The sequence below is a fragment of the Nyctereutes procyonoides genome, unplaced genomic scaffold (genome assembly GCF_905146905.1).
Source record: "Nyctereutes procyonoides isolate TBG_1078 unplaced genomic scaffold, NYPRO_anot_genome, whole genome shotgun sequence".
Taxonomy (NCBI): Eukaryota; Metazoa; Chordata; class Mammalia; order Carnivora; family Canidae; genus Nyctereutes; species Nyctereutes procyonoides.
In genome coordinates this window covers 20,207,923-20,235,861 of record NW_026575145.1, presented here as the reverse complement: position 1 = coordinate 20,235,861, position 27,939 = coordinate 20,207,923, and the positions used below count along the sequence as shown (strand labels likewise).

At 31.7% G+C, this 27,939-nt stretch overlaps 1 protein-coding gene across 2 annotated transcripts in view; it reads right to left on the bottom strand.

Annotated features, from left to right (window-relative positions):
* NOVA1 (NOVA alternative splicing regulator 1) overlaps positions 1 to 27,939 on the bottom strand; it is a 151,230-nt gene that overhangs the window by 30,394 nt on the left and 92,897 nt on the right. For both annotated transcript variants that reach the window (XM_055309294.1, XM_055309295.1), the window contains exon 3: positions 8,131 to 8,297. In XM_055309294.1, coding sequence (XP_055165269.1) covers positions 8,131 to 8,297 — 167 coding nt within the window. The remainder of the gene's footprint in view (positions 1 to 8,130; positions 8,298 to 27,939) is intronic.

Sequence of the window (27,939 nt, the reverse complement as noted above, 5' to 3'; positions counted from 1 at the left end):
TTAGAATTTAAGTATATTAACCTACAGAAGCACTAAGTATGTGTTGGGTTCTTGTACGTCCATCAGGGTAAAATCAACCTGAAATATTCACTATGACACCCACCTCGTCCTAGATATGAATTCTTAATAAGGTACTGAAACACTGCAAAGAATGATGTTGTAAAAGTAGTAATATCAAGTGGCTCAGAATTTGTAGACACTTAGATTAATATTATCTTCTGTCAATTTGTTCAATTCCTTTCTTTTTGCTTGGCATATATATGAAATACTGGACATGTATTATTAGTAACTGATACAACTCATAGTCATCAACACTGTCCTTAATAATTCTGATGCTATTTCTTTCTCACAGAAACAAAAAACAGTAGCTTTGAACTTCAGGGAAAATATTGTCTTTAAACCATTAAAAATTTGCTTATTAAACATAATCTGATAATAAATTAAAGTTTAATATTTTAAATAAACTAGTGAAAATTATATAAATTTGAGCTTCAAGGGATAAGATTATCAAAATATCACAATAGATTGTCTTTAAATATATTTTCTTCATTTAAATTCCTAAATTAATGAACACATAATGAGTTTTGTAGCTATTATTCATTTTGATACTTTAAACACAAAATGTCTCCTCCCTTTACCAATTTACTTATAACAATAAAAAGATACCAGAGAGTTCCCATTTGGGTTGATATTTTAAAGTACTAGCTACAAAAAAATTGTACTAACAGATAAATGTAAATATATTAAAATAATGCCTTTACTTTAAAATGTTTATTAAGTAGTTTAAACAGCTTTGATAGTTTTCTTAACAAAAATAGAATCAAAGAATCCATAAGAAATATTTCAATGTATAATATAAATGATATGTTTGTTCCCCTATATTTTATAAACAAAACATTTACTCCTTCTTACTACACAGATTTAAATTTAGTGGTTTCAAGTTAAAGATCATTTAATAAAATTTGACTAAATATCCATTTAAGCAACAGTATATTAAAATAGTTATTATAAATAACATGTACAAAGGACACTCTCCTCTAAATTTTTTTTAACATTTATCAAATAGTGATTGTGAAGGGCAGTCATTTTGTAGCACAATTTACTTTTCAAATGGAAAAGTATAACATAGTGTTGTTTAGACAAATTGACTAGCTGTCTAAGAATTCTACTTTAAAGATTGAAGGCTGAATTACTTACTGCAGAAAAATTCAAAGTATTTTACAATTTCAAAATAGTGAATCCTTTCAAATGGTTTTAAAATATTCATGATTTAACAATAGACATTAAGTGGGTCTATAACTTGGCTTCTGGGAATAAGAACTAAAAACCGATCACAAATTGTAAAATGCGTTCTTGTTAACAAGTAACAAGTGTTGCTGGATCAGAAAATATTACTATAAATAAATTCTGTAATATATGCAGCTTACCTTCAGGCAAATCTACAGTAACAGACTGTTAAGAACCTCTGATATTTATAGGTATAGTGAGAACAGCAATGAACAATAAATCACAATTGTAATTCAAAATCTATTATTAACTGAGTAATATTACTCAAATAATCACTTTCCCAAACCTGTGTTTTGAGTTCTGTTAAAAAAATCTGTATAGTCCTCTATTTAAAAAAAGGAAAAAATACGTGAATATGTAATTGTCATCTTTGGTTTTTCATGGTGGTAACATTTTCCCCTTCTTCCAACATCTGGACTATCTGGAACCCATCAGCACTAATATGGTGCTGGTGTCCAACTCACACAGGTCTTTCAGAACTTATTCTATAGCTTATTTTCCTCATAATTACTATTTTGCACCTTTATCCTTCTTCTCAGCCACTCAATCCCACGACTTTTATCTACCTTTCAACTGATAGTCTTCATTACCTAAAAGAAATCATGATTTTTCAGAATGAACATACTTATACTTTTTCCTTTTCTAAACCATTTCCTCCCTCAACCAATCTTCCTATTCTTTTCATTATAGACAAAACTGCCTACTCAGACTTCCACTCTTCATAGGTTAGGATCTTAACACCCTAAATATGAACTTTCCACCACTCCTGAGGCATCTTGAGCCATCACAGTAATCTCATCTCTAATTTCTCTGCCTTTTCAAGCTCCTTTTTATTCTTTAACATAAGCCATTTCCTCCTGCAGGGGTTACATGAGCCTTCCTCAGCTAACTTGTATTTCACTCTTTTGCATATCCAAAATTCCAAATCAGCATTTCTACCCTTCACACCATTTTTTTTTCCTCTTTACCGAACTGGCCTCTTTACTTTTAGGAAATAATATTAGTAGGATATAATGACTTTTCTCTCACCATGTGGTTAACACTAACTTTAAAATCTTCAAATATTTCCTATTAAAAGATAATTCTTGTATTTTTCTCGGGCATTTGATCCTTCTTAGCGTCTTTCCTTAAACCTTCCCTCCTTATTTTTCACAGGGAATATTACTGATTTCCCTTTTATCCTTATCTCTAATAAAGAGCACTTACTAGGAACTGGTATACTTCTACTCAGTTAATGCAATATCCTTATGAAATAGATTATTATTACTAGTCCCATGTTATAGGTAAAGAAGTTGAGGTTCAGAGAAGCAAAACAACTCACCCAAAGATATGTAGCTGATAAATTAAAGAGCCAGGAATTGAACCTGGGCAGTCCTGCTCCAGATCTTATGCACTAAACCCCTATACTAATAATGCCTCTGACTACCTTTTCTGAAAATTGCTTCTTTATTTCATTTTGTGCTTCTTTTTTCTCCCTCTCCTACAATGAAGATGGTAAAGTGAAATTAATGCTTCAAATATAATTTAGGACCTATATTTTTGAGTTTTACACTCTCACCTGTACTTCTATAAAAGACTACTTCAAGAGAAAAGTACACTACGTACAACTTACTCAATTTGCCTGCAACACACAAAAATATTATCTCAAACAGGCACCTAACTAAAATTCAGTTATTGCTTTCTAGGCTTCACCATTCTGCTAAGCTCAAAACCATACGTAATCAGTATTTATTCTTTTCTCACCATTTTGAAACGGGAACTAACCTGTTTCAAAGCCTTACAGATTTTACTTAGGAATATCTTTTAACTTCAAGTATTTGTTTCAAGTTCACTACCAAAAAAGATTAGGTGTTCATCATCTTCTTAAAATACTGCCTAGTCTCTTAAATTAACCTTGACCCAAGATATTCTATTTTAAATGAGGTTCTCTTCTTGGATAAACTTATTCCAGATACTGTAAAAGGCCCCAAAGACAGAAATCTATTTGGTTTCATTTTATGAACATTGCTAAAAAGTGGAGACCATATAGTCCAGTGTTAAGATCAATTACCAGTTACATTTCCTTGGGTAAGTTACTCAATTCCTTTAAACATCAGCTTCTATAACTTTAACATGGATTCTGTACTCTACGTGACTCATAGTTTTTTGTGAAGATGGATAAAATATGATAATACATGTAAAGTGCATAGCACAATGGCTGGCACAGAATAAACATCACAGATATCACTATTATATTACTGATCCTTCATTCTTGACCACCAAACCTTTATTTATTTATTTAGCCTGACAAAGCTTAACACTCCTTAAATTTGTGTCGCATAAAAGAAGAAGAAAATATTATCTTACAAACCTTCAAACCTAAAGATCCACATAGTAGATCACTAGGCTAATTGTCATTATTCTTTTCTCATATCCATAATTGCACCTACAGGCACCCTAAGAGTCCGTCTGGATTTTTAGCCAGAAGAGAACAAAATGCAGAGGTGCCTCCTTTTGTCCTAACTTTCCAGAGAAAGTGAAAGAGCTCTTTTGGGAAATATTAGGAAGTATCCGTGATCTATAGAATGCCCCTCAGCCAGACATCCAAAGTTCACCATGATCTGGTCCCATCCTATCTATCTAATATTAATTTGCTCTAAACTCTAACGCAAATGTTCCTCTTCTGTCACGAGGGTCTCCTTACTATTCAACCATTATATCTTTCTTCTCAAATCCATATTGTTTCACATGCCTAAAATAAGCTTTTTACTTTCTTCTCCACTAATTAGGAAATTCTTATATAATCTTCAAGGTCCGGTTCAAATCTTCACCTATTTTATAAGATCAAGTGTCACTCAAGCCTACATTTCTTTCACATGCGTCTGAACTTTTATGCTACATTGTTTACGTTGTAGTTTTGGGATATAATACAGTCTGACATTTTATTAATTATTTTAGCAATTTATGATCTCTCACAACTAGTTTTAGAGAACAAGAGCTAGAACTTAATAAATCTTGCAATTCAATAAGAAGGAACTTAATAAATTCATGACAGAATAGGTGAATAATGAACACATTATGTGCTATTTTTGCCAATTTTTCATGACAGGACTAAAATTCTTGACTAAGATTTCTGATACCTTCATTTGATTTCTTTTTTAAAATACAAGTGAATTCTCTAAATGCCTATAACCACTTCATTCTTAATGTGGCTTTCCTTAAAACTACATTTGAGGCAAGAGAGAAAAATACTGCTGAAAATCTGTAACAGACACAAGAAATTAACAAATATTAACTATATTACTAATTTGTGGTTTCTACCTTGTTTTAGGGTTTATTGTACTGATTCATTATGTAAACAACCATATTTAGAGGAGGATTTGAGGGACTTAGAAGAAGATTTTCAATAATTCTAGGAGGGGGAAAAGGTATCAAGCTCAAAATATAAAAAGTTGGAAATGGAAAAATGTGTACTACAGAGTCTGAACTAAAGACATGTTCCAGGAATGAGTCCAGAACTTCTACAAATAAGGTTTAAATTATTTGAAGATCACTGAATGTTTCTATTTGTGTGTCATGAAAATAAGAAATAGTATGTTCTATGTTGTAATAAATTATGTTTTATTTTGGTTTACTGGCTCTTGATGCCTATCAGTTTCTTAGTATACTGACTTGTAAAATGAACACAATGGTATTAGGTACTCCATAATAATAATAACCTTAATAATTCTAATTAAGGTTATAGAACAGAATCTACAATATTTTAATTATTCAACAGCTGTTAATTATTACTATTATCATTTGAATATATAAAAATTGGAGTCCCTATTAGTGAATAAATATTTTTAAAATAAAATGGCAACAAGAAACACTTGAGAGGAAACAACATCTAATATTCAAAGTTGGATGTAAGGCTGTCATGCTAGATTTCATCATTCCACTACCTGAAAGATCTGCAAGACCAGTTTGCAGTATATTCCTAAGACACTATATTTGAGCACTCATTCAGTTAATAAGGATATTTGGGTAGAATTTGGGCAGAATGTTCTGGTTCATGCAATTTATTCAATTAACAAGTGTATCTAGATTCAGAATATAACATTCTGTTAAAAGTCCAAAATATATGGTTTGAAATAATAACTTTTAAAGTAACTTTTATTTATTTAGAACTAACTTTGACTTCCTGTTTTAAGTACGTTACATACATATTATACATTTTTAGGAATGTATACACCTTAAAGTTATCTATCATAAAAAACAATACACATTAGTAATAAACATTAAGAAAATATATAATTTCATATTCAACATGGATTCATTTCTATGCAGAAATTATATTTTCTCTCATTTTTATATATTCTAATTTTATTCTTTGCAAAATTTAAATAAAATTCTAAAATTTTTTTTTAAAATTGTTTTTAAAATTAACTTCAGGACTAAATAAAGCCTAAAGCAGAGATAAATGTTATCAGTTAAATGAAAGGCCACCATTTTAAGAAAATGTTACTGTGATGCTATGTTTATAATCTACAATATATATAAATATCACATGAAATATTTTTATATATTCTAGAACAATTTATTTTGGACATAGTATTTGATAATGGATAACCAGTATTTCTAGAAATAAAACTATAGTATTTAAATTTATATACCTGACTTACTATTTAGAGGCTAATTCAACAAAAAATCTTTTTGTTAAAATAGAAAAACTTAGAACATAAAAAACTACTGATCTATAATATCTTGGAAACATTTTCGATCTTTTTGCCAGATTTTTCAAGTAAATATTTCAATTTTTAGATTTACAAAGAAAGGGATTAAAAATTAAATATGTTGTTCTACTAGATTTAGTGTACTTGTCTGATAATTTTTAAAAATGATACTCTATTTACATACATTATTGATTACATGAATATATTAAAATCAATAATAATTTTAATTCCATCAATATCTACAGGGCTTACAAATGAATGCAAATACACAAAAGTCAACCAATCACTATTTTTTTAACACTTAACTTGAATTTCAATAACATTATCTGAACAAGGCAAGTAAAAATAAACCAAACAATTTCAAAATCTAGTTTTCATCAATCTATACTGGTACTGGATATATGGTAGCCTTCAAATTTCATATTGCATAGAGACAATTGGAATTTTAGCAATGATTCATATTCTATTATTTAATGGTACTACCCATTATTATAAAAATAATAAATAATTCATATCATTGTCCTAAATATATCACCAGTAATATCATACTACTCAACTTTACTTTTTTAAAAATAAAAATGATCACTCTTCTCTCTAAATATTTGAACTTTTCTCACAGAAGTCATAAAACAAAAGAGAATAGGCTGGAGTAAGGCAGAAAGTCAATAAACTTACACCGTAGTGCCAACTCCGTAAATTCTTAGCCCCAAATGATTTTAACCCAGAGGTCTTTAACTAAACTCATAGTTTTAGAATCTGGATAGAGTCTTGGGGTCAGTTTTAGAAATATTCCTCGTATTCACTTAGTAGAGACAAACTAAATATTTCAAAACTATAAATGGCTGTGAAGAATAAAAAAATCTACTGATATTTAGAGCTCTAAAATATTTACATTCTGCCATGCATAAATTAAAAGACAACTCCTTGAAAACTTATGAAGGGTATACAAATTGAACCATTTTGACTGTGACAAAGAGTATAAAGTGATGATTTTATATGGAATAACAGCTACCTGATGTAAACATGGAAAAATATTTTTTAATAGTAATTAATATAAAATGGAGTGTTAGCCTATAATTTGAAAATATATTACCTAATTATTAATTCCTATGTCTGTATATGATTAGTCAGGCTTATTATTATATATGTTGGTAAAATTATAATATATTCATAACATTGTTTAGTATAAAATTTTTTCTCAATTCAGAAACATGAAATTAATAAGATTTTGAGCGTCATTTCAAATTTATTACAATAAACATAAAATTCTGTAACTTAAATACTCCATGAATTAATGAAGAATAATACATTTTTTGAAGGCATAGTCTATTGATAGCATAATCACAAATTAAGTAGCTAATTAAAAAGGGCAAATGCAGAAACAATAATTATAATCATAAGGTATCAAAAAAATTTCAGAATTTAAAAGAGTTTATGGGGAAGAATTCGCCTAACTTAACATTAAAGAATGTCATTTTTCTCCTACGTCATGTCAGCCATTATTCAACCTTAAAAGCTCACATTGTCTTTTATCAAGTAAAATTTCTGTTACAGAAAAATCTCACACATTAAAGATTAACATTGGCCCTTTATGACATATATATATAAATACTACATCTTATACATGATGTAATAGCTGATTTAAAACAAAGTACTATTTGTTAGGTACAAAAATTTACTTACACATACTTGTTTATAAAAAATGTTGAATATAACAAATTAACAAAACAGTAGTAACTATACTGAAGACTACAAGTATTATTAAAAATATGGTAATTGAAATGTTGAGGATATTGTTTCAATTTTTATACTTTAATAATTGAATGTAGTCTAAAATAGATTAAATTCCTATAAATTAATCAATTTTGTGTCTATAAATTTTTTAAAAGGCAATCACAAAAGAACCGAGGCACATAATTGTTCCTCAGTGTAATACTAAAAAACGAGTTGTTAAATCAATCAATAAATCAACTGATCAATCTAAGGAAGAGACTGGTAGTCTTTAAGTACATAAAATGACAACTTTGTTATGTATTACGTATGCTTAGGAAAAGAAAAACTTTATATGCTAAGATGTTAATGCTTCTTTTATAAGGAATTCATACTATCCTGTGGATATTTCTCTTTGATTTCCCAACTAAACACTCACTTGTTTGATGCGATCTGGATTAACAGTGGTCTGGGGTTGTAGAATGCTGACTGGTTCTGTCTTGGCCACATTTTGGGGCATTTCTCGAATTTTTTCTGCAATGAATCCATGAACTGCATTCAGTGCTTCAACTGTTCCCTGGATCAAGCATACTCGTTCAGTAGTACCTGTGGATGAAAGATTACTTTTCAGAAAACCTTCCTTATTTTATTACTTTATTTTCAAAAAAGCTATGAGAAAGGATGATATAGTAAGGCCAATAAAATAAAAATGCAGAACTCTTAATTAACTAGAAATGTTCATTTGAACCAAAAACCAAACAGAGTGAAGACATACATAATATTCCTTTCTTCATTTTTAACTCATTCTTTTCTTTCTCAAAAAGGGTCTTTGGATTCCAGTAGAGCCAGAGATCTTAAGAAGTTCTGAGCATATCATTCATTCATCAACACACACAAAAAAAAATACTTGCTGAGCACTTATAAAAGGACTTAGGGTTAAAAACTGGTAACACAGAGATGAAGATTGATGGACCCAGCTTTCAAAGAGGATATCTTAAGAGTGAAAAACTAAATTAACATCAGGCAAGACAATTATATGATCGTATGATATGAAAAATAATGGATGTACCTACATGAATGGCACACTTGGATGATCTAGAGTGAAAAGAGCATTTAAATTTGTGGGTAGGGATGCCTGGGTGGCTCAGCGGTTGAGCATCTGTCTTCGGCTTGGGGTGTGATCCCAGGATCTGGGATGGAGTCCTGCATCAGGCTCCCTGTGGGGATCCTGCTTCTCCCTCTGCCTATGCCTCTGCCTCTCTCTCTCTGTGTCTCTCATGAATAAACAAATAAATCTTTAAAAAATAAATAAATAAATTTGTGGGTAGAGGAGGTCTTGGAAAGTCCAGGTTAATTTCTTCATTTTATTCACTTACCCTGCTCTTTTTCTAATCATAGCAACAACATACTATCATAGCAACACTATTTGATATTTTAATCTTTATTTTTAACTTTCTCACTAGAATGTAAGCTCTCAGAGGACAAGAGATTAGCTTGTTTTGTGTTACAGCTTCCCCAAGCTGTCAACAGTCCCTGGTACAGGGCAGCCCAGTTGGCTCAGCGGTTTAGCGCTGCCTTCAGCCCAAGGCCTGATCCTGGAGTCCTGGGATCGAGTCCCATGTCAGGCTCCCTGCATGGAGCCTGCTTCTACCCTGCTTCTCCCTCTGCCTGTATCTTTGCTTCTCTATGTCTCTCATGAATAAATAAAATCTTTAAAAAAAAAAGTCCCTGGTACATAACAGGTGCACAATAAATATTTATTGCATAAATGAGTCAACGTGGTCTTTATCATGTAATTTTAATAATAAGACAGAATATCAGAGTTAAGAACAAAATTTTAAAATAGTTTTTGGGGTAGGTGGGTGGTAAGCATCCAACACTTGATTTTGGCTCAGGTCATGATCTCAGGGTTGTGAGTCTTCGTGCTCAGCATGGAGTCTACTTGTCTCTCCTCTCAAATAAATACAATCTTAAAAAATAATTTATGAAATTTGAAATTTATGGATAATTGATGAAGATTAATAGTGTTCATCTCACATCAAGTGAATAAAATGTAAATATATGTGAGCATGACTAAGATGAAACTGGTTGGGTCTAATACACAGATCCTATAACTCATTTTATATGATACAGATAAGCCTTCAGACAGAAAAAAAAATCTTAGTTTTCAGATAATTCCGAGTCTCATTATAGCAGCTTGGTATTAAATTCAGCATCCTGGGATGCCTGTGGGTGGCTCAGTGGTTAAGCGTCTGTTTTCAGCTCAGGGTGTGATCTTGGGAGTCCCAGGATTGAGTACCACATTGGGCTCCCTGCATGGAGCCTGCTTCTCCCTCTGCCTATGTCTGTGCCTCTCTCTGTGTCTCTCAGGAATAAATAAATAAAATATAAATAAATAAATAAATAAATAAATAAATAAATAAATAAATAAATAAATAAATAAAATTCAGCATCCCAACACAACACATAAACTTACATCTCAGGAGTATTTCTTTACTAAGCAGTTACCAAAAAGAATGATTATTTTTAAATTTATAAAATATTTGTTTTTGAATTAATCTGAAAACTTCCAGGGCAGCCCAGGTGGCTCAGCAGTTAAGCGTCGGTCTTCGGCCCAGGGCATGATCCTGGGGACCCGGGATTGAGTCCCATGTCAGGCTCCCTGCATGGAGTCTGTCTTTGCCTCTGCCTCTCTCTCTCTCTCTCTCTCTTTCTCATGAATAAATAAATAAAATCTTAAAAAAAAAAAAAACTTCCAAGTACTAACACATTTTGGTACTACAGTTTAAAAATTCTAAGCTACTATATAAAACATTACGAAAGTGCATTTGGACAACAAAGTTGCAAATCTACAAATATTTTAAAAATCATAAGGAGTTTATATTGCTTTAAGAATTAGCTGCCTTGATAAGCCATTTTTCTAGTATTTTTGAATTTTTAAAAAGAACAGTAAAGGATTATCATTCTTCTACAAAAAAAGATTTATATCACAAGAATTTAAAGAGTAATATATGGATAAACCTAAATTAAATCTTCATATTTTAAACAATGAGGATTTAAGTGAATGAAAAACTAGGTTTCTTAAATTGTACAAATATTTCAGTAGAGAGCAAGTATGTCTTTCATTTGGAATGTTTAAAAGAATCTGAAAAATATAATGTGAGTTCGAAGATTTAATATTTCCTGGTTTCTCCTAATCTGCTTTTTTCATCCTTGTCTACCTAGATGTATCTATGTGGTTCTTGGGTAAAATGGTCTAGGGAAGTCTTTACAAGGTTGTATTAACTGTCCAATAAATGACTAGATGCAATAATAATTAATAATAACTGATCAATGTAGTTCATGCAATATGTTCTCATCTAAGTCTGGAGGCAAAATAAAACAGATTGCATTTCTGCTTTTGGGGACAAATGCAGACTGCTCTTTTGCAGATGGCAAAGCAGGAAAGGAAATCAGTTCAACCTCAATAGGGATTCTGGAAAAACAGCAACAACATGGCACTAAGTAACTAAAGAGATTATATAATCCATGTTGCTTTTAAAATTCTAATTTAGGACAGTGTATATCATGTCAGACAATACAGTAACCCCAAAAGAGTAACAATACTCTTCAGAGTATATAGACTAACAGGAAGTAAATGGAAATCACTGAGCCATAAAGAAATGATTATCTAAAACTGAGTTTCATATAGCATATAGGAGACAATTTGGAGATCATTTATAGGTTCAAACTTGCAATTTGTATTCTTCGAGAATTAAATTATATCATTGTCATTAATACTACCAAAAAAAAAAGAAAAAGAAAAAAGGAGACTGTACATTCACCCAATGGGATTGCTGTGATCCTCAAAAGAGATGCTATCAAATTCTTCAACTGAACTCTAATGGCCTTTTCATTCAGATAACACAGAAGTATAATTTTTAGGGAAAAGTCACAAAGAGAGAAAACTGTCAGGTATATGACCAAACTGTGTAACAAAAATGCACATATAAATCATAAAAGTTGCTGTTTTTGTCACTTTAAAGGCTTTTAGGTTCCATTAGTGTCTAAACTAAACTGCCAGTTATTTACCATTTTATTTGTTTAGTAGTAGCATTTATTTCCCTTTGCAATAGACTAGCAACAAAAGCTGAAAAACAATTACATAGAAGTACATGCCCACATTTTTTAAAATGTAAAGATACAGATGTATAAGACACATTAATTTAAAAAGGCACTTTTGAGGAGGAAATTAGAAAAACTCTCACAAGCAGGGTCAATGTCAATATAGGCAGTGAAATTTAAAATAGTTTCCATTCTAATTTCACATACAATATCATATATTGAAAATGCATGATTCTAAAATTAGGTACAATTTATCAAACAGATTCCATTGCAAAATTCTGATAGAAACTTAATAAAATATATTCACTCTGTATTACTGTAACTTTGAATAAGTCACTTAAACTGTTCCTGCTCCTATCTGAAGTATTTTATCACTTACGCAGTGAACTCTATTCCTTCTTATCTATCAAGTTTGCCTTTTCCCCATGTGTCAGAGTTCTTTCTTATACATCGTAATTTTTCCTTTTCTACTAGATCAATTCCATCAGCAGAAAAACATTATAATTTCTTCAATTTTTAAAGATTCCTCCCTTATGACAATTAAAAATTACCCTTTGGTAAAGTAAATGAAATAACTGATTTAGGCAAAGATCATCAAAATCACAGATTAAAGGTTAATAGGTAACTTTCAATGGAAACATAAGGCAGTCACCAATTGACTTCACTGATAATCATTAGCATAAGTAAGAAGATGAAGGTGAACCATGTGCCTCTTGATATGATGAAATAGGACACACACGGCATTGATTACAAGGATGTTTCCCAAAGTAGATGAAACTAAATCTAATCAAAACATTTACACTCCATTACAGTTTGCCAAGAATACTGAAAACAGAAATAAATGAAATGACACCATGAGGAAGCCAAGATACAAATCAAGAATGTAGATAGTAAAAAAAAAAAAAAAAAAAAAAAAAAGAATATAGATAGTCTACAGGCCTATTGATCTAGCTTCATCAATAACAGAGGGACTAACCTAGAAGAGCCTTCAGAGATATAATGATCAAATGTAAATTAGAATTTGGCTGGATCTAGAATCAAACTTTTACTTTAAAACAATTATAGCAATATGATAAGAACTAGGTATTAGTATCAAGGAATTACTGTTAATTTTAACAGGTGTGATTATGGCATCAAGTTGTGTAAAAACTGCTATTTTTTCTTTCTTTCTTTTTTTTTTTTAGATGCACACTGAGGTATAAACACCAAAATGACTGGGCTTCACTTCAAAATATTTCTGCAACAACAACAACAAAAATGAGTAAATAAAATAAGTATACAACAATCTAGATATTGCTGATATATGTGAAAGGTATAAGGGGATTCACTGTATGATTCTTTCACTGTATGTTTGGAATTTTTAAAATAAAAGAAGAACATTTTAAAGGCTTCCTGGACCTCATACCCCTCTCTCCAGTTATAGCTCAATTTCCTTATCCTTCAAAATTCCTTGAATGGGTTTTAAATATATACATATATAAATACACACACACACACAAACACACATATATATATTCTTCACCATGTCCTTTTTCCTTGAATCTACTCTAATATGGCTTTTCTCTCTCACTCCATGCAAACCATCATCACAGCTGTACCTGGGTAAGTCCAATATTCATGTCTTTATGTTGTTTGCCCCATCAGCAGCATTTGACACAGCTGACTATTTGGTTCTAAAAACATTTCACTTAGCTTTCAGGATATCATACATTCTTTTTTTTAATATTTTTTTAAATTTTTATTTATTTATGATAGGCACACAGTGAGAGAGAGAGAGGCAGAGACACAGGCAGACGGAGAAGCAGGCTCCATGCACCGGGAGCCCGACGTGGGATTCGATCCCCGGTCTCCAGGATCGCGCCCTGGGCCAAAGGCAGGTGCCAAACCACTGCACCACCCAGGGATCCGAGGATATCATACATTCAATTCACTCATTCATTTGACAAAATCTATTAAGTCCCTACTAAATTTGGGGTACTATAATAGAAGCTGAGTGACCAGATGAATCCTCTTGCTTTCATGGAGTTCATATTCTAGTTCATGTAGACATTATACACAAAACAAAGAAAATATATAGAGAGAATACAAAATAAATTCATGCTATGGAGAACATTTGGGAACAGTAACAGCATGAGCAAAGATAAAAATTAAAGTAAAATAGGAAAGGGGCCTTGTCTGTATGTTCACTACTGTATCAACTGCCTAGAATAGTGCCCAGTATACTGCAGATGCTTAAGAAGTGTTTTTTGAAAAAATTAAAAAGTCTAAATGTTCTTATCTATATAATGAAAACATGTAATTGATTTTAAGAACTATTTATTCATAAAATGTCTATCAAACCAATTACCTTCTTTGGGTTTATAACATCAGCCAATGTGTGTAAAACAAATATATTTGGGGAAATGATTTTAAAAAGTTTAGTAAGTTATAAATTATCATGTCTATTAGAATGAGTCTAATCTAGAATAATGGGTATATACTAATCATATGATTCACATATTTCAAATTGTTAGGTATAATGAAAATTAGTGAACATTTTGTTTGGGTATAAGAAAATGTATTGGTTTATTTTTTTTAATTTTTTAAAAAAATGTATTGGTTTATACTCTTATTGAGAATATAACCTAGTTAAGAATGCAAATATAGGGCAGCCCTGGTGGCGCAGCGGTTTAGCGCCGCCTGCAGCCCGGGGTGTGATCCTGGGGACCCTGGATCGAGTCCCACATCGGGCTCTCTGTATGATGCCTGCTTCTCCCTCTGCCTGTGTCTCTGCCTCTCTCTCTCTGTCTCTATGAATAAATAAATAAAATCTTTAAAAAAAAAAAAAAAAAAAAGAATGCAAATATATAATTCTTGAAGAAATACCAGTATAAATCTAAAGTAAAAGATATCTGGTTGGATGAATTACAGTAAAACATATCAAAATAAAAAATCAATATAAAAATCTAGTCCAATATTAATAATTCTAGGATAACTTATTGACAATGATTTTGGCCTTGAAAAGGACTGGGAAAGTGGAAGTGTCAATTAATTTTGCAATAGGCAAAAATTGAGATTTAAAATAAGATATGGCATACAGCTAATTTTTATAATAAGATAATAGCTTCTAATAGTACTGAGAAATTACTTATCCTAGACAGCATGTATTCTGAATAAAGGTTCATTTTTTCAACATAACATTTAGTTTCTGTCATTTTAAGAAAGATCTCCCAATTTATTATATATTTTCAAATATATTTAACATTTCCACAATAACTTGCGCTTAACTATGTAGTTCTGGGCAGTAATAAAATGGTAATCTCAAGACTTATGTGCATCAATTTATCTTAAAACAAATGAACATTAAAAAATTTTTTAAAAAGCAGAAACAGACTCATAAATACACAAAACATACTGATGGTTGCAAAGAGAGGGGGTGGGGGATGGGTGAAATAGGTGAAGGAGATTAAAAGCTACACACTTCCAGTTATAAATTAAGTCACAGAGATGAAATGTACAGCATAGGGAATATGGTAAATACTATTATAATAATACTAATATAGTAACTGGATGGTGACAGAGGATGACTCACACGTATTGTGATTGAGCACTGAATATTATACAGAATTGAATCAGTTTGTTGTACACCTGAAACTAATACAATATTTTATGTCAACTATATTTCAATAATAAAAAAATAAAAGAGAGTATCACTTTTTTAAATGAATAAAGCCATTTTCAAGGAGTATTTCACTAATTTCAATATATAATCATGGTAATTTAATTACTTGCATGTTTTTGTGGTTTAAAAAAGCAGAAACATTAGCTTTGCTTTCCTTCAATTTATTAAAAATATACTACATATTATCCATCATTTGTAATAACATGCATTACAAATTTCAGGTTAGGTTGAACAAAATGTAACTTATTTTAAAAGATGGAAATAACAGTAATAATGATAAATTTAACAGATTAAAACTGTTAAAAGATTTTAATACTTGAAAACACATGCCTTTAACATACCCCCTTTCAACAGATAATGCTACTTTGTCTTTAATATGTACCCTCTACAATGATCTATATCTAAGAGATACCTATTCCTATTAATGCCTTTATAAATAGTTGATTTATATGTATTCCATATTTATAGCTGTCATTACATCAGCAAAAGTCCCATTTAAGGGTATTTAAGGAAATTATACCAGCAAAAGCTCCACCTAAGGATATTTATGGGTCTGGTAGCTGTAGAAATATAGTATTGCTTTTTTTTCAGGGGAAAATATATACTTTATCAATTCCAAGAAGTGAAGCCATTCAAAGGTCTCCTTTGAAGTTAATCACCATATATCTTTTCCTTTGGCTTGCTTTCTTTTCCATGTCCCTATACTCATAGGGAAGAGCTAACTTAAAATTTTAAGTAATTTTATAATATGTATCTTAGAATATTATTGTAAGATAAGTGTTTTCAATATTTATTATACTTAGTTAAATTTGCAAGCCATCTTACGATTTATATAAAAATGTTGTAATATATGTACTTAATATATTAATATAAGTATATATTATATACTATCTAACTTAATATTCACAATAGCCAGAGCAGATAGTATTATCTTGAAGTAGTTGGGCCAAGGACATAAACTAACAAATGTAGAGAGATGTAAGCTTTTGTCAAATACCATAGTCTTTCCATTACAACATGTACTTTCTGAAAATGTAATATTAGGGCAGCTACCAAATTACCTCCATTTAAGAAAGTCACATATGTTTCAGCTTGATGATGGGACAATAGTTTTCACTGAAGTCTGATAAGTTTTTTTACATACACTGAATCATATCATTGGTATCACTTCACTGATTTATTCCAAATCTGGCATAAAATGAAAGAAATGATTGACCTTTCTTGAAGAGAATAGACAACTACTACAGGAGATAGTTAATAACTGTGTGGACTATTAGCAAATTTTTTAAAATAAGTTTTCAAATCAACAAAAGTACTTAGGAAAATTGCCATAAAAAGTAAGTTCAATTTGTAATTGCAGCTTTTATACCATTGTGCAGTTATGCACATTTGATAATGTTTCCTCCTACTCTTCAATTTCTAAGGAAAAAATATACTATTTCAAGAAAAGGCTTTTTTAAAAAAGGAAATCATAGGAATTGACATTTTATGATACAAAGTAATAACTGCTTTTCTTCTCCAGGTAATTAACTCTCCACACAATTCTGTGTCTATTTCTAAACTGTAAAACTATGAAAAAGGGCCGTTGTAACATCCTTTAGTCCCAATATCGCAAAGGCTTGATTCTGTTTCCAGAGCATGGTTTAACGTTTATATATACTCAGTCAAACCAAAGAATGAAAGTATACTTTTCAGAAAAATCAAAAGTACTCATTCTTCAAATAATTTAAGATGAGAGGATTAATGGGAATCAGAGTAGATGTCCAGATTCTTATAAACTCATTCTCTGTTCCATGCATGCAAATGGCATGGTCATTTACTTTTAAACAGCCATTCCCATAAAGTAGTATCAGGAGCAGAGGAGATACTAACTTCTGAAGAACACTGAGGTTTGAAAGCAGACATATCTGAAAATTTTAACAATTGCAATTGTTCTCCTATATATTATAACTCATTTCTACTTTTTAAATTCTGAGGCCATGCAAAAGGACCTAGCAACAGTTATAATGACAACTAGTTGTTCATTCATCCTTAGCACAAGTTTGTGTTGAAATTCAGGCATTGCAATGCTAGTTTCATCAGTATTATTACCTTTGAACTTCCATCATGGATTATAGGAATATAAAACTGCCTTGACTAAATTTTATTAAAAGTTTAATAAAATAGACTTCTTGACTTTCCTGCCACTATCAATCACTGTCACCCCCTTTTTTAAAAAAAGATTTTTTAATCTATTTATTCATGACAGACACAGAGAAAGAGGCAGAGACAGGCAGAGGGAGAAGCAGGCTCCATGCAGGGAACCTGACGTGGGACTCGAACCTGGGTCTCCAGGATCAGGCCCTGGGCCAAAGGCGGCGCTAAACCGCTGAGCCACAGCCACCTGGGCTGCTCACCATTTTTAACATTGATTTTGTACTCTTAAATTTTTGCTATAAGAAAAACTGCACTTAGAATTCTTCTAGCTATTCCTTAGGCATTAACAGGAATTCACTTGCAGAAGTTTGTGGACCATGCACAGAAGCTGGGAAAACAGCTCGCAACAAACATGTAATATCAAATTAAGCTTAGAAACTCAGAAGCATGACCAATGGTAGCATGCATAGCTAATCAAAGTCATCTGAAGATAAGTAAAGAAACATACCACTGGACATGCAGCATGGTAGAAAATCTGACAAGTGCTGCTGATGTAAGCTGCAAGATGATGAACATCTCTGGTGACAGTTCTGTTCCTAACACATAAGTTATCACTTTGAGATCCAATATAGATTAATGAATTACTGCAGTTTAAGCAGTGAATTTTTATTTTTTTGTTTTTTATTCCGTATTTTCTTTAAAAAGAGTCATTTTGAAAAGGCTCCCATCTTTATCAGGAATCTATAAATCAAATATGAAGACAAGGTCCACATTTGCATAGGTTTTAAGAGGGAGTGAATTATTCAAGTTACTGAATGATAACAAATGTCATACTCTTGCTCACATGTACTATATCAAATGAATGTAGAGGAAACATGAAGAATTGTGACCCATTAACTTGCTGGGGGAAGGAATATGGGAAGGCAAATTTGTAAAGTTTGGAAAAATGATAAAAATTTCAAAAGTATATATGCAATCCTTCATTCAAGAGGATTGTTTTATTAAAAATGTATTAATTTTGAGCACAGTTTTAATTTGTGTTGAGATGATATAAAACAGTAAAATATTTTATAATTGTGGTAAATTACATATAACATAAAATTTGCCATTTAAACTATTTTAATTATGTAATTCAGTGGCATTATATTCATAAGGTTGTACAAACATCACCACTATTTCCAATTTTTTTTAATCATTTCAAACAGAAAACATGTAACTATTAAGAAATAAATCCTCATCTCTTCCTCTCCACATTCCTTAGTAATCTCTAATCTATTTTGTTTTTATGAATTTGCCTATTCTAAATATTTCATACAAGTAGAATCCTACAGCATTTGCCCTTTTCTATCTGGCTTATTTCACTTGACAAATTATTTTTTCAGTTATGTTATAGCAAATATCAGGACTTCATTCCTTTCTATAGCTAAATAATTTTCCATTGTGTCTATATATTACATCTGTTCATCCACTCATCTCTTGATGGACACTTGGGTTGTTTCCACCTTCTGACTATCTTGAATAATGCTACAATTAACATTAATGTACAAGTATCTGCTTAAGTCTATTTTCAATTCTTTTCGGTATATATCTAGAAGTGGAATTGCATGGCAATATGGTAATTCTGTGTGTAGTTTTTTGAGGAAGAGCTAAACTGTTTTCCACAGATGCTGCACCATTTTACGTTCCCACTATCAATGTATGAGGACTCCGATTTTTCCATTTCCTCACTAATACCTGTTCTTTCTTTATTTTTAATAACTAGCCATCACTTGTACAATTGATTTGCAATCCCCTAATGACTAATAATTTTGAATATGTTTTCACTGCTTATTCACCATCTGTATATTCTTTGTGGAGATATGTCTATTCACCCCCTTTCCCCATAATTTGCTTTTCTTTTTGTTGTAGAGTTTTACTTCTTTATTTTATAAGAAGCTTTATCATACATATGATCTACAAATACCTGCATATATATATGCATACATATATTAATTTTTTTATGGACTGTCAATTACATTCCATTGGTCTTTAGGTCTATCACTATGTAAGCATCACAATGTTCTGATTACTGTACCTCTGTAATAATGTTAGAAATTGGGAAGAGTGAATCCCTAACTCTGGACTTTTTCAAGGTTGTTTTAGATATTCAAGGTCTCTTGAAATTCCATACGAATTTGAAGATTGGGTTTTCCATTTGGGTAAAAAAAGGCTGCTGGAATTTTAATAGAGAGTTAACTGAATACAATTGTAGATTGTTTTGGGTAGTGTCAACATCTTAAGAATATTAGGTCTTCCTACTAATGAACACTGGATGCTCTTTCCACTTTTTTAGGTCTTTGGTCTTTCATCTCCTTGGTTAAACTTATTCCAAGGTATTTTATTCTTTTAGACGCCATGTACATGAAATTGTTTTCTTAATTTCCTTTTGGTATTGTTCATTGCTAGTGTACACAAATACACGATTTTTGTGTGTGTGTTGATCGTTATAACTTTGCTAAATTTACTAACTCTAACAGTTTTTAATAGATTCTTTGGGGTTTCTTATATACATTTGGGATCATGTTATCTGTTAAAACAGAGTTTTACTTCTTTCCTTCCAATTTGGATGCCTTTTAAAAACTTTCCCTGTTCAATCATTCTGACTAGAACTACCAGTACAGTGTTGAGTGCTGAAAGTAGGTATCCTTGTCTTGTTCTTGATCTTAGCGCTAAAGCTTTCAGAGATTCAGTATTGAGTGTAACATTAGCTGTGGATTCTATAAGTGCCTCTTATCATGTTGAAAACAAATGGCAATATTTTATTATGAAATAAAATGTAAACAAGCACTAAGACATCCTACTAATCTATACTCTCTAACCATACATGATAGTTTTGCTGTGACCATAATGCTGAGAATAACTAGCAAAATATCTTATTTAAATAAATGGCTACAGCATGCCACAACAGATTTGGAGAAAAATGTGGCTTTGAGGCTGAAGGTGAAGTTCAGAAGTTTTTCAAAGTTCTTCAACTCAATTGCTAAGTTATTTTTTTATTCTCTGTTCTGAAAAGGCAATGGAGTAGGTTGACAATTCATTTTTTCAACACAGAGAACTAAAGACTTATAAACTAAGGAAAATCAGAATATATTAGAGTTAAAAGGGCTAAAGGTGAGGTATGAAAATAGATAATACATCTAACACCAGTTTGTAGCTCAAAACAGGTAGCTATGTTCAGATGAGTTTCTGTGATATCATGAACTAAAATTAATGGACTTACCCATTATATTTTTAGTTTCAAAAATATGTCCTAGAAAATGGCAAAACTGTGTCTGTAAGAATAATTTTCTATAATTTCAATTCCTGTTTCATATAAGCCTGTCTCCTATTTGTCTCTGATACTCTGAATTACTAAAAAGTTATGAATAAAGTCTGTCAACTGGAGAGATCTCAGGCTAGATACTACCTGTTGTGTAATAGAGTGATTCCTGGTCAAGATATATTCATGCACTAACATAGGAATACATAAGTCTCCATAGACTTAAACCTCCTGACCCTTTGATTAGTCCTTTTGACTTCTAATCCACTTGAAGACAGATCCTTGGACTCCTGATAACCCATTGGCTTCGGATCCATGTGAGGACAGATGACTGGCTTGCTTTCTCCTGGTCTCCTTTCTTTTAGAAGGGATTTAGATGTTTAGTTTCCTGTCCACTCTACTCTCTATGTAGTTTCTGGCTTCCTGTCTTTACTCATTAACCTGCCCCTGTAAAGAAGTCCTTGAATTTCCTTCAGTTAGTTCATTTGAGCCAACTGTTTTCCTGTCTAGTGATTACCACACCACAGTACCTCACTACCCCTGCTCTTCTCCAATCAAAGACCACCATAGCATTTAAGGAGAAAAAAAATAATAAACTGGGGATGCCTGAGTAGCTCAGCAGTTGAGTGTCTGCATTCAGCTCACGGTGTGATCCCAGGGTCCTGGGATGGAGTCCTATCCCATCTCCCCCTCCCTCCCATAGGACTGCCCGCGGGGGGCCTGCTATTTCCCTCTGCCTATGTCTCTGCCTCTCTGCCTCTCATGAATAAATAAAACCTTAAAAAAATAAAATAATAAACTGGACTAAACTTTAACTGTTCATCTTCTTATGTAGAAAGATTTCTATTCCACATATTCCCATATATATCAGTTACCAGAAGTCTCTAGTCATCACATCAGATTCTTATACTGTCTTCTCTATGTCTCTAAATTTGACCCAATTCCCTCCCTTTCTATATCCCTCTAAACCTCTTCATTGTACCCTCTGTTACTTCTAACACATGCTTCATATCCAAAACCTCTTTTATGAATGTTCCTTTTAGTTTCACCCCTTGATTATACCTGGCTGTTCCTTTAGTTCTTTATGTCCCACAGAACATTCTCAACTGGGGCAGTTTTTATTCTGTCAAATCCCAGGTTACTCAAAGCCACAAACTATATAGATATTTTCCTTACTCCACTTTGCCACTCCCTTGCTGTCCTTGCCATTACATTTTCTTTTAAAGTTTTTGGAAACAAAGTCTGAACAGGAGTACAGGTATAGAGTTAGATAGTAAATCAGATGCTAAAGTTTTCAGTCAACAAGAAAGAATGATAGGGATGCTGGTAAATTATGCAAGGAAGACAAATAGTAAATGGTATACTATTATGGTATTTTACTTTTCCTCTCCATACAGTAGCCTTGGTTAGCCATTTCTGCCTTATGGAAACACTTCCTTTGGCTTTCTGGTTGCTATACTCTTGCTACGTTAAGTAATTTAGTTCCCTGGTTGTAAATATCATAAAAATGTATTATGATTTCACTTCCTACTGATACTTCCCTAGTCCAAGCCATCACTGTCTCTAAATAGGACAGGCTGCTTCACTTCTTGCATCTCTATAAATCCACTCCTTGCTCAAAGTAATTTCTTGAATATGCAAATCATATGTAATTTACCAGTTTAAAATCAGTGTATTCGCATCTTAGAGTTAAATCCAAATTTAACTTTCAAAACCCATCATGATTTGGCCTTGGCTTAGTTCTCACTCCTCAGCTCATATTACTTTCTCTTTTTCTTCACTCCAGGGAGTTGGGTCTTTTTTAGTCACTAGAACCTGCCAAGGCTTGTTCTCACTTCGGCTTTTTTTCCTACTGACTTCTACCTTAGGAGCACTTTCCTTCTATCTTTTCCTATAGCAGCCCCTTTCTCACATTAAGGCTATGGTTCAGAGACACTTCATCAGAGGTCTCACTCAATAACCATAAAGTAGCCCACTCTCATTCACCATCACTTTAAGTTCTTTAGTTTCTCCATGATTCTTATAACTTTCTGAAATTCTTGTTTGTTGTAATTTGCTTACTTCATTGTTGCCTCCCCCAATTAGAACAAAGGTCAAAGAGGGCAGGAACCCTGACTGTGTTGTTTTTATCTATATCCTCAGCCCAAAACTTACCAGACTGTTAATAAAGAATTATTTATTTAATGAATAAAAACTATGGCTTTGCATAAACCACATTCTAGTTAAGATTTTATTGATCCAACTTGATTCCATTAAACTCTATTATAAATGCCAAAGGAAGAGGGAATATACATACAGAGAAAAGTATTAAACGAACTACCAACAGAACCATGTACAATAAAGGGCCATTATTAGACTATTTTCTATTTACTAAGGGTCATTATCATACACGGTTTCCTATCAAAGTCTACAAATGAATATATCCACCATACATTTCTATTTCAAAAGATATGTTCTTTCTACCCATTGTTTTAGAAACATCCATGGATGGGAACTCAGCTCAATGCCTAGTGACTATTTTTTCTAAAGTACACCCATTTCCACACAATAATTTTATAAAGGGTTTTCCCAGGGAAAAAGATCTAAGTTAGTCAATTCCCAGCACTAGCCAAATAAGGAATATAGTTTAAATTTTCCAATTAAACTTAATAATTATAATGATAAAATATCAAATCCTGACCATAAATTAAGGCTTTCTTAAAATATTGCTGCATATCAAAGTGTGACATTTTAAGTTTAGCACCTACCAGAATACCAAAGCTATTCACTTCTAAGAAAAAAAAAATGTCTTTTTCAACTAAATTATTTGACCAAATTCTGCTAGATTATATTAGAGCTAAATCAGAGTTTTAATGTATTGATCATGACCATTTCTATGTAAACATTTGAGAACATCTGACTTTAAATAAGAGTTCATCTCTATTTAATAGATGAAAAATAGTGATATTATGGGATATTTCTAAAGGGCCATTAAAACATTAAATTATTAAATGAGTCTCAAACAGATCCAATGGAATCATTATTTGATAAACACCTATAATCAACTCAGATATTCTGAAAAAAAATGCTCACGTATTAATAGTAAAATAATTTTATTTAGAGTAAAACTACCCCTAGTCTTTTTCTTTTGTTGAGTCAAAATTATAGGCATCTGCACATATTGCAAGCAAATAGTGTATTACACCAAGCTGAAATATCACAGAAACACAAATGAATACAACACAAACTTGACATTAGGAGCAAATTTGTCAGAATACTTTTTTATAAAGAGTCTTATTTCTGAATAAGACTTATAAAAGAGCCCTGATGGGTTAAACCTGGAAATATTGTTAAGAAATTTTCTGTGAATTGATTTAAAAGGAATAAACATTTTAGAAATTTACCTATAGTCTTCTTATAAATTGTTCCGACATATTTAAAATTAGAGACCAATAATCTAGAAATATACATAACACACTGTGAACGTGGAAAGTGTAACAGATTGGTTTTTCTTCTAATTTTTAATAACACTGGGGAGAAAGTCCCTACTGACAGGAAACTTTTAAGCTATATGCTACTATTTTCTTTTAAGATTTTATTTATTTATTTGAAAGAGAGAGAAAAAGAGAGCATGAGAGAGACAAGTGGTGGAGAGGGAGAAGCAGGCTGCCCTTCGAGCAGGGAGCCTGATGTGGGGCTCATAGGATCATGAGAACTCTGGGATCATGACCTGAGCCAAGGCAGCTGCTCGAATAGGCTGAGCCAAAGGCAGTGCCCTATAGGCTACTCTTCTTTACCTGTAACACAAAAAAGGAAAATAACAAAGTGATATAGAACTTCATGGCTACAATAATATGTAGCCTGAAAAAAAATTTACAAGGACTTTGATTACATTTAGTCTAGAGAAAATATACATGACTTTATGTACTCCTATGTTTCTCATACACAACTAATCTATTCCAAGCTTGCTGAAAATCTGTTCTTTTATGAAAATCCAATTAGGGCTTCCTTTCTATTGCATAGTTGTATGGCTATGATATAGAGAAACAAATTCAATATATATAAAATGTTGCAAATATAGTAGAATACCAGCTTAGTAGTTACAATCAATTCCAACATGGTTTCAAAGTTTAGACTAGGGTTCTCAAAGCCACAGCATTTGGTAATATTACAGTACTATGGTAACACTAAATAACAACTACACGACATAATTATCAATGTCTGCTTGACTATTTCCCTAGTAAATCCGTGTATTTTCAAGCAAGTACATCTCTGTTTTTAACTCTTTTCTTAGATGTTCTGCTTGCAGTTATCCTTTTACCAAAGGAACTTCTATTTCTCTCTTAAAATCTCTGGCCAGTTATCAGTTTCCTAAGTGTTACCACATTTCCATACTCTAGGTTAAGTGCATCCGCAGCCCTCTGTACTTCGCCAAAATAGCAATTATCACAGATTACTATAGTTGCCTATTCCCTAGTCTGTCCAGCCCATGAGAATGTGAGCTCTTTGTTGATACATTTATATTGTTCATCCTTACACTCACAGCATCCTGGAATATATGTATGTGTGTCAAATACTCAATAAATATTCATAATCTAGTAAGTGGCTAAATGGAAGTATATAAATAGATAGCAGGTATTAGCTCAGTAAAGCTTTACTGAGTGGTCTCACTTAATCTGAGTTCTAAGTCCTATGAAGGAAGAGTTCACCAGCAGATGTGAAGTAAGAAAGGGCCATTCCAGGATGAGAGAAGTACATGTGTTAAGGTAAGGGAGTCTGAGATCAAAAGGTTTGTCAGAACCACGATGTCCATGTAAGCAGCTCGACAGAGTTGGGAAAAAAGTTCAAGTGAAATATGAAAGGAGATGAAGATGGAAAGAAAGGAAGAACCCAGATCAGACAAAATACTTTTAAGAAAAATAGATATTATGAGCTGAATGATATGACTACATTGGTAAAAGTTTTGAAGTTGTCACCTCAAGAAAACTCAATAATTATGAGAAGTATTTTTTAAAAGAACGAAAAGCATAATTGTGTTATACAATCACCTTTTTTAAAGATAAGTTGAAGAAGAAGATACAAGATTTTTTAAAGCATTAAAACCCCCAAATGCTAGTCTAGCACTTCTCTAAGTAAATTTTACATAACACTTGCCCTACAATATGCTCCATGAGAAAAAAAGGAGTTTCTCGTCCAATACTGTTGAGGGGAAAAACTACATATAATAACCTCCTCTCTGAATGATTCATAATACATACTAGCATATTAAAAACATTAAGTCCTACAATAAAGAAACTCATTTAACTTTTAATGAATACATTTATTTATCCATGACAGTTTTTTTTGCATGTAACATCTGTTAACATCCTGCCCAAGCAAGCAATATTTTGCAGAATGTACTCTCCAAAACTAAAATGCCACATATCAAATTCATATTTGAAGGGTTCACCTTATAATTTAAAAAGGCAGCATTCCACTATTATTTGTAAAACATAAGGCCAAGATATTTTTAAAAAAAGATATATCATCTTAAAGTCGGAAAAAATTTCCATTACCATCATCTAGATATTGTTAAGATAATATTCTTATTTTACTGGCATATCTAGGGCCAGAGAAAATAAAGAGGCCACAGAATGACATCTAGTTGTACAAGTGCTAGGAAAGAGGGGCTACATGTTAGTTTAATTGCATAGGAACAGGCATACAAATCCCATATATGAATGCATATACGTGTACAAATATTAAGGGATGATGAATGCTAGCTGTTAAGATTATTTTAATGAAAAATTTCCTGGAAGTACACTTAACTGAAGCAAACAACAGATTTGTTTTGAATTTTGACACAATTTTTAAGTATAGGGAAAGAGTGGTCAGATTATTCAGCTTCTTGTTAATACAGCTAGGAAGTTCATTTATTAAATTATTATCTTATTAAGAAAAAGACAGGTATTATTGGTAAAGAATCAGGTCCTATCCTTTTTTTGTATTGAGAGTTTTTCATTCTCAATTTCAGTAAACTTTAAGCAAAATTGACATTATATTTGATCCGGCAAATTTTAAACTTTAGTAATTATTTGAGCAGAACAAAATATTTACTATGCTGTTATAAAACTTTTCAGCTATCAAATCTTAACTTAAGAAGTGTTTCTTTATTATTAATTCAAAGTATTCAGTCATTCTTATGTCTCTCATTTACAAAAATGAAAATAAGGGAAAAACTAACATGGCCTAGAAGTTTATATCATTAAGTGTTACAAGAGCCATGTGAAAACATTTCAAATTAGAACAAAATGAGAAATTTAAAATAATTACAACATTAGCTGCTCAGAGTAACAGTATCAACTAAATTGGTTTCTTCAATATTGCTAGTATGATGAAAATGGTTTGTTTCTACTGTTATTCAGCTTTAACAGAAACCAACTACTTTTTCTTCCTTTTTTCTCTTTCATCATTTCCTGTCTCCTATACAGCCTGCTGTTTATCTGCATTTTATTTGCTTCGCTAATCATGGATACTATATGAATTGTGTTCCATCTTAGAACATGAGCCTTTCTATATTTGTAAGTTTCTTGCTAACATGTCATGGAATATAAAACCTATGGGACTTTGGGACCTTAATTTAAGCCTGTGGTGCTAAAGATGCAGCTGTTCATTTGCAAGTAATCTCTGCTGTTAAAGCCATAGTATAGCCAAAGAAAAAAAATTCATTTTATATTACTTTTTATTGTATTTAAGTGCACAATAGTCAGCATTACATAGTATTAGAATATTTTAACTTGCTAAGACCGTATTTTCAGAAGAGAGTATATAGAATATCATTTACCCCAAAGTGTAAATTTTACTACAAGTTATGCATATAACTGACTTTGAAGGTAATGTTTTTCTAGAACTTATAAGTATTTCGAAAAAGTCACATTTTTCACCTTGCTTGAAAGATGATATATACAATAATGTCTTCAAGTTTTATGCTATTTTTCTTAAAATGCCATTTTAGAATCAAGAGGTACATCATTTAGCTCTATATAAATAAAGTACTATGTTAAATAATGTTCTTCCTAGCTGTTTTTCTC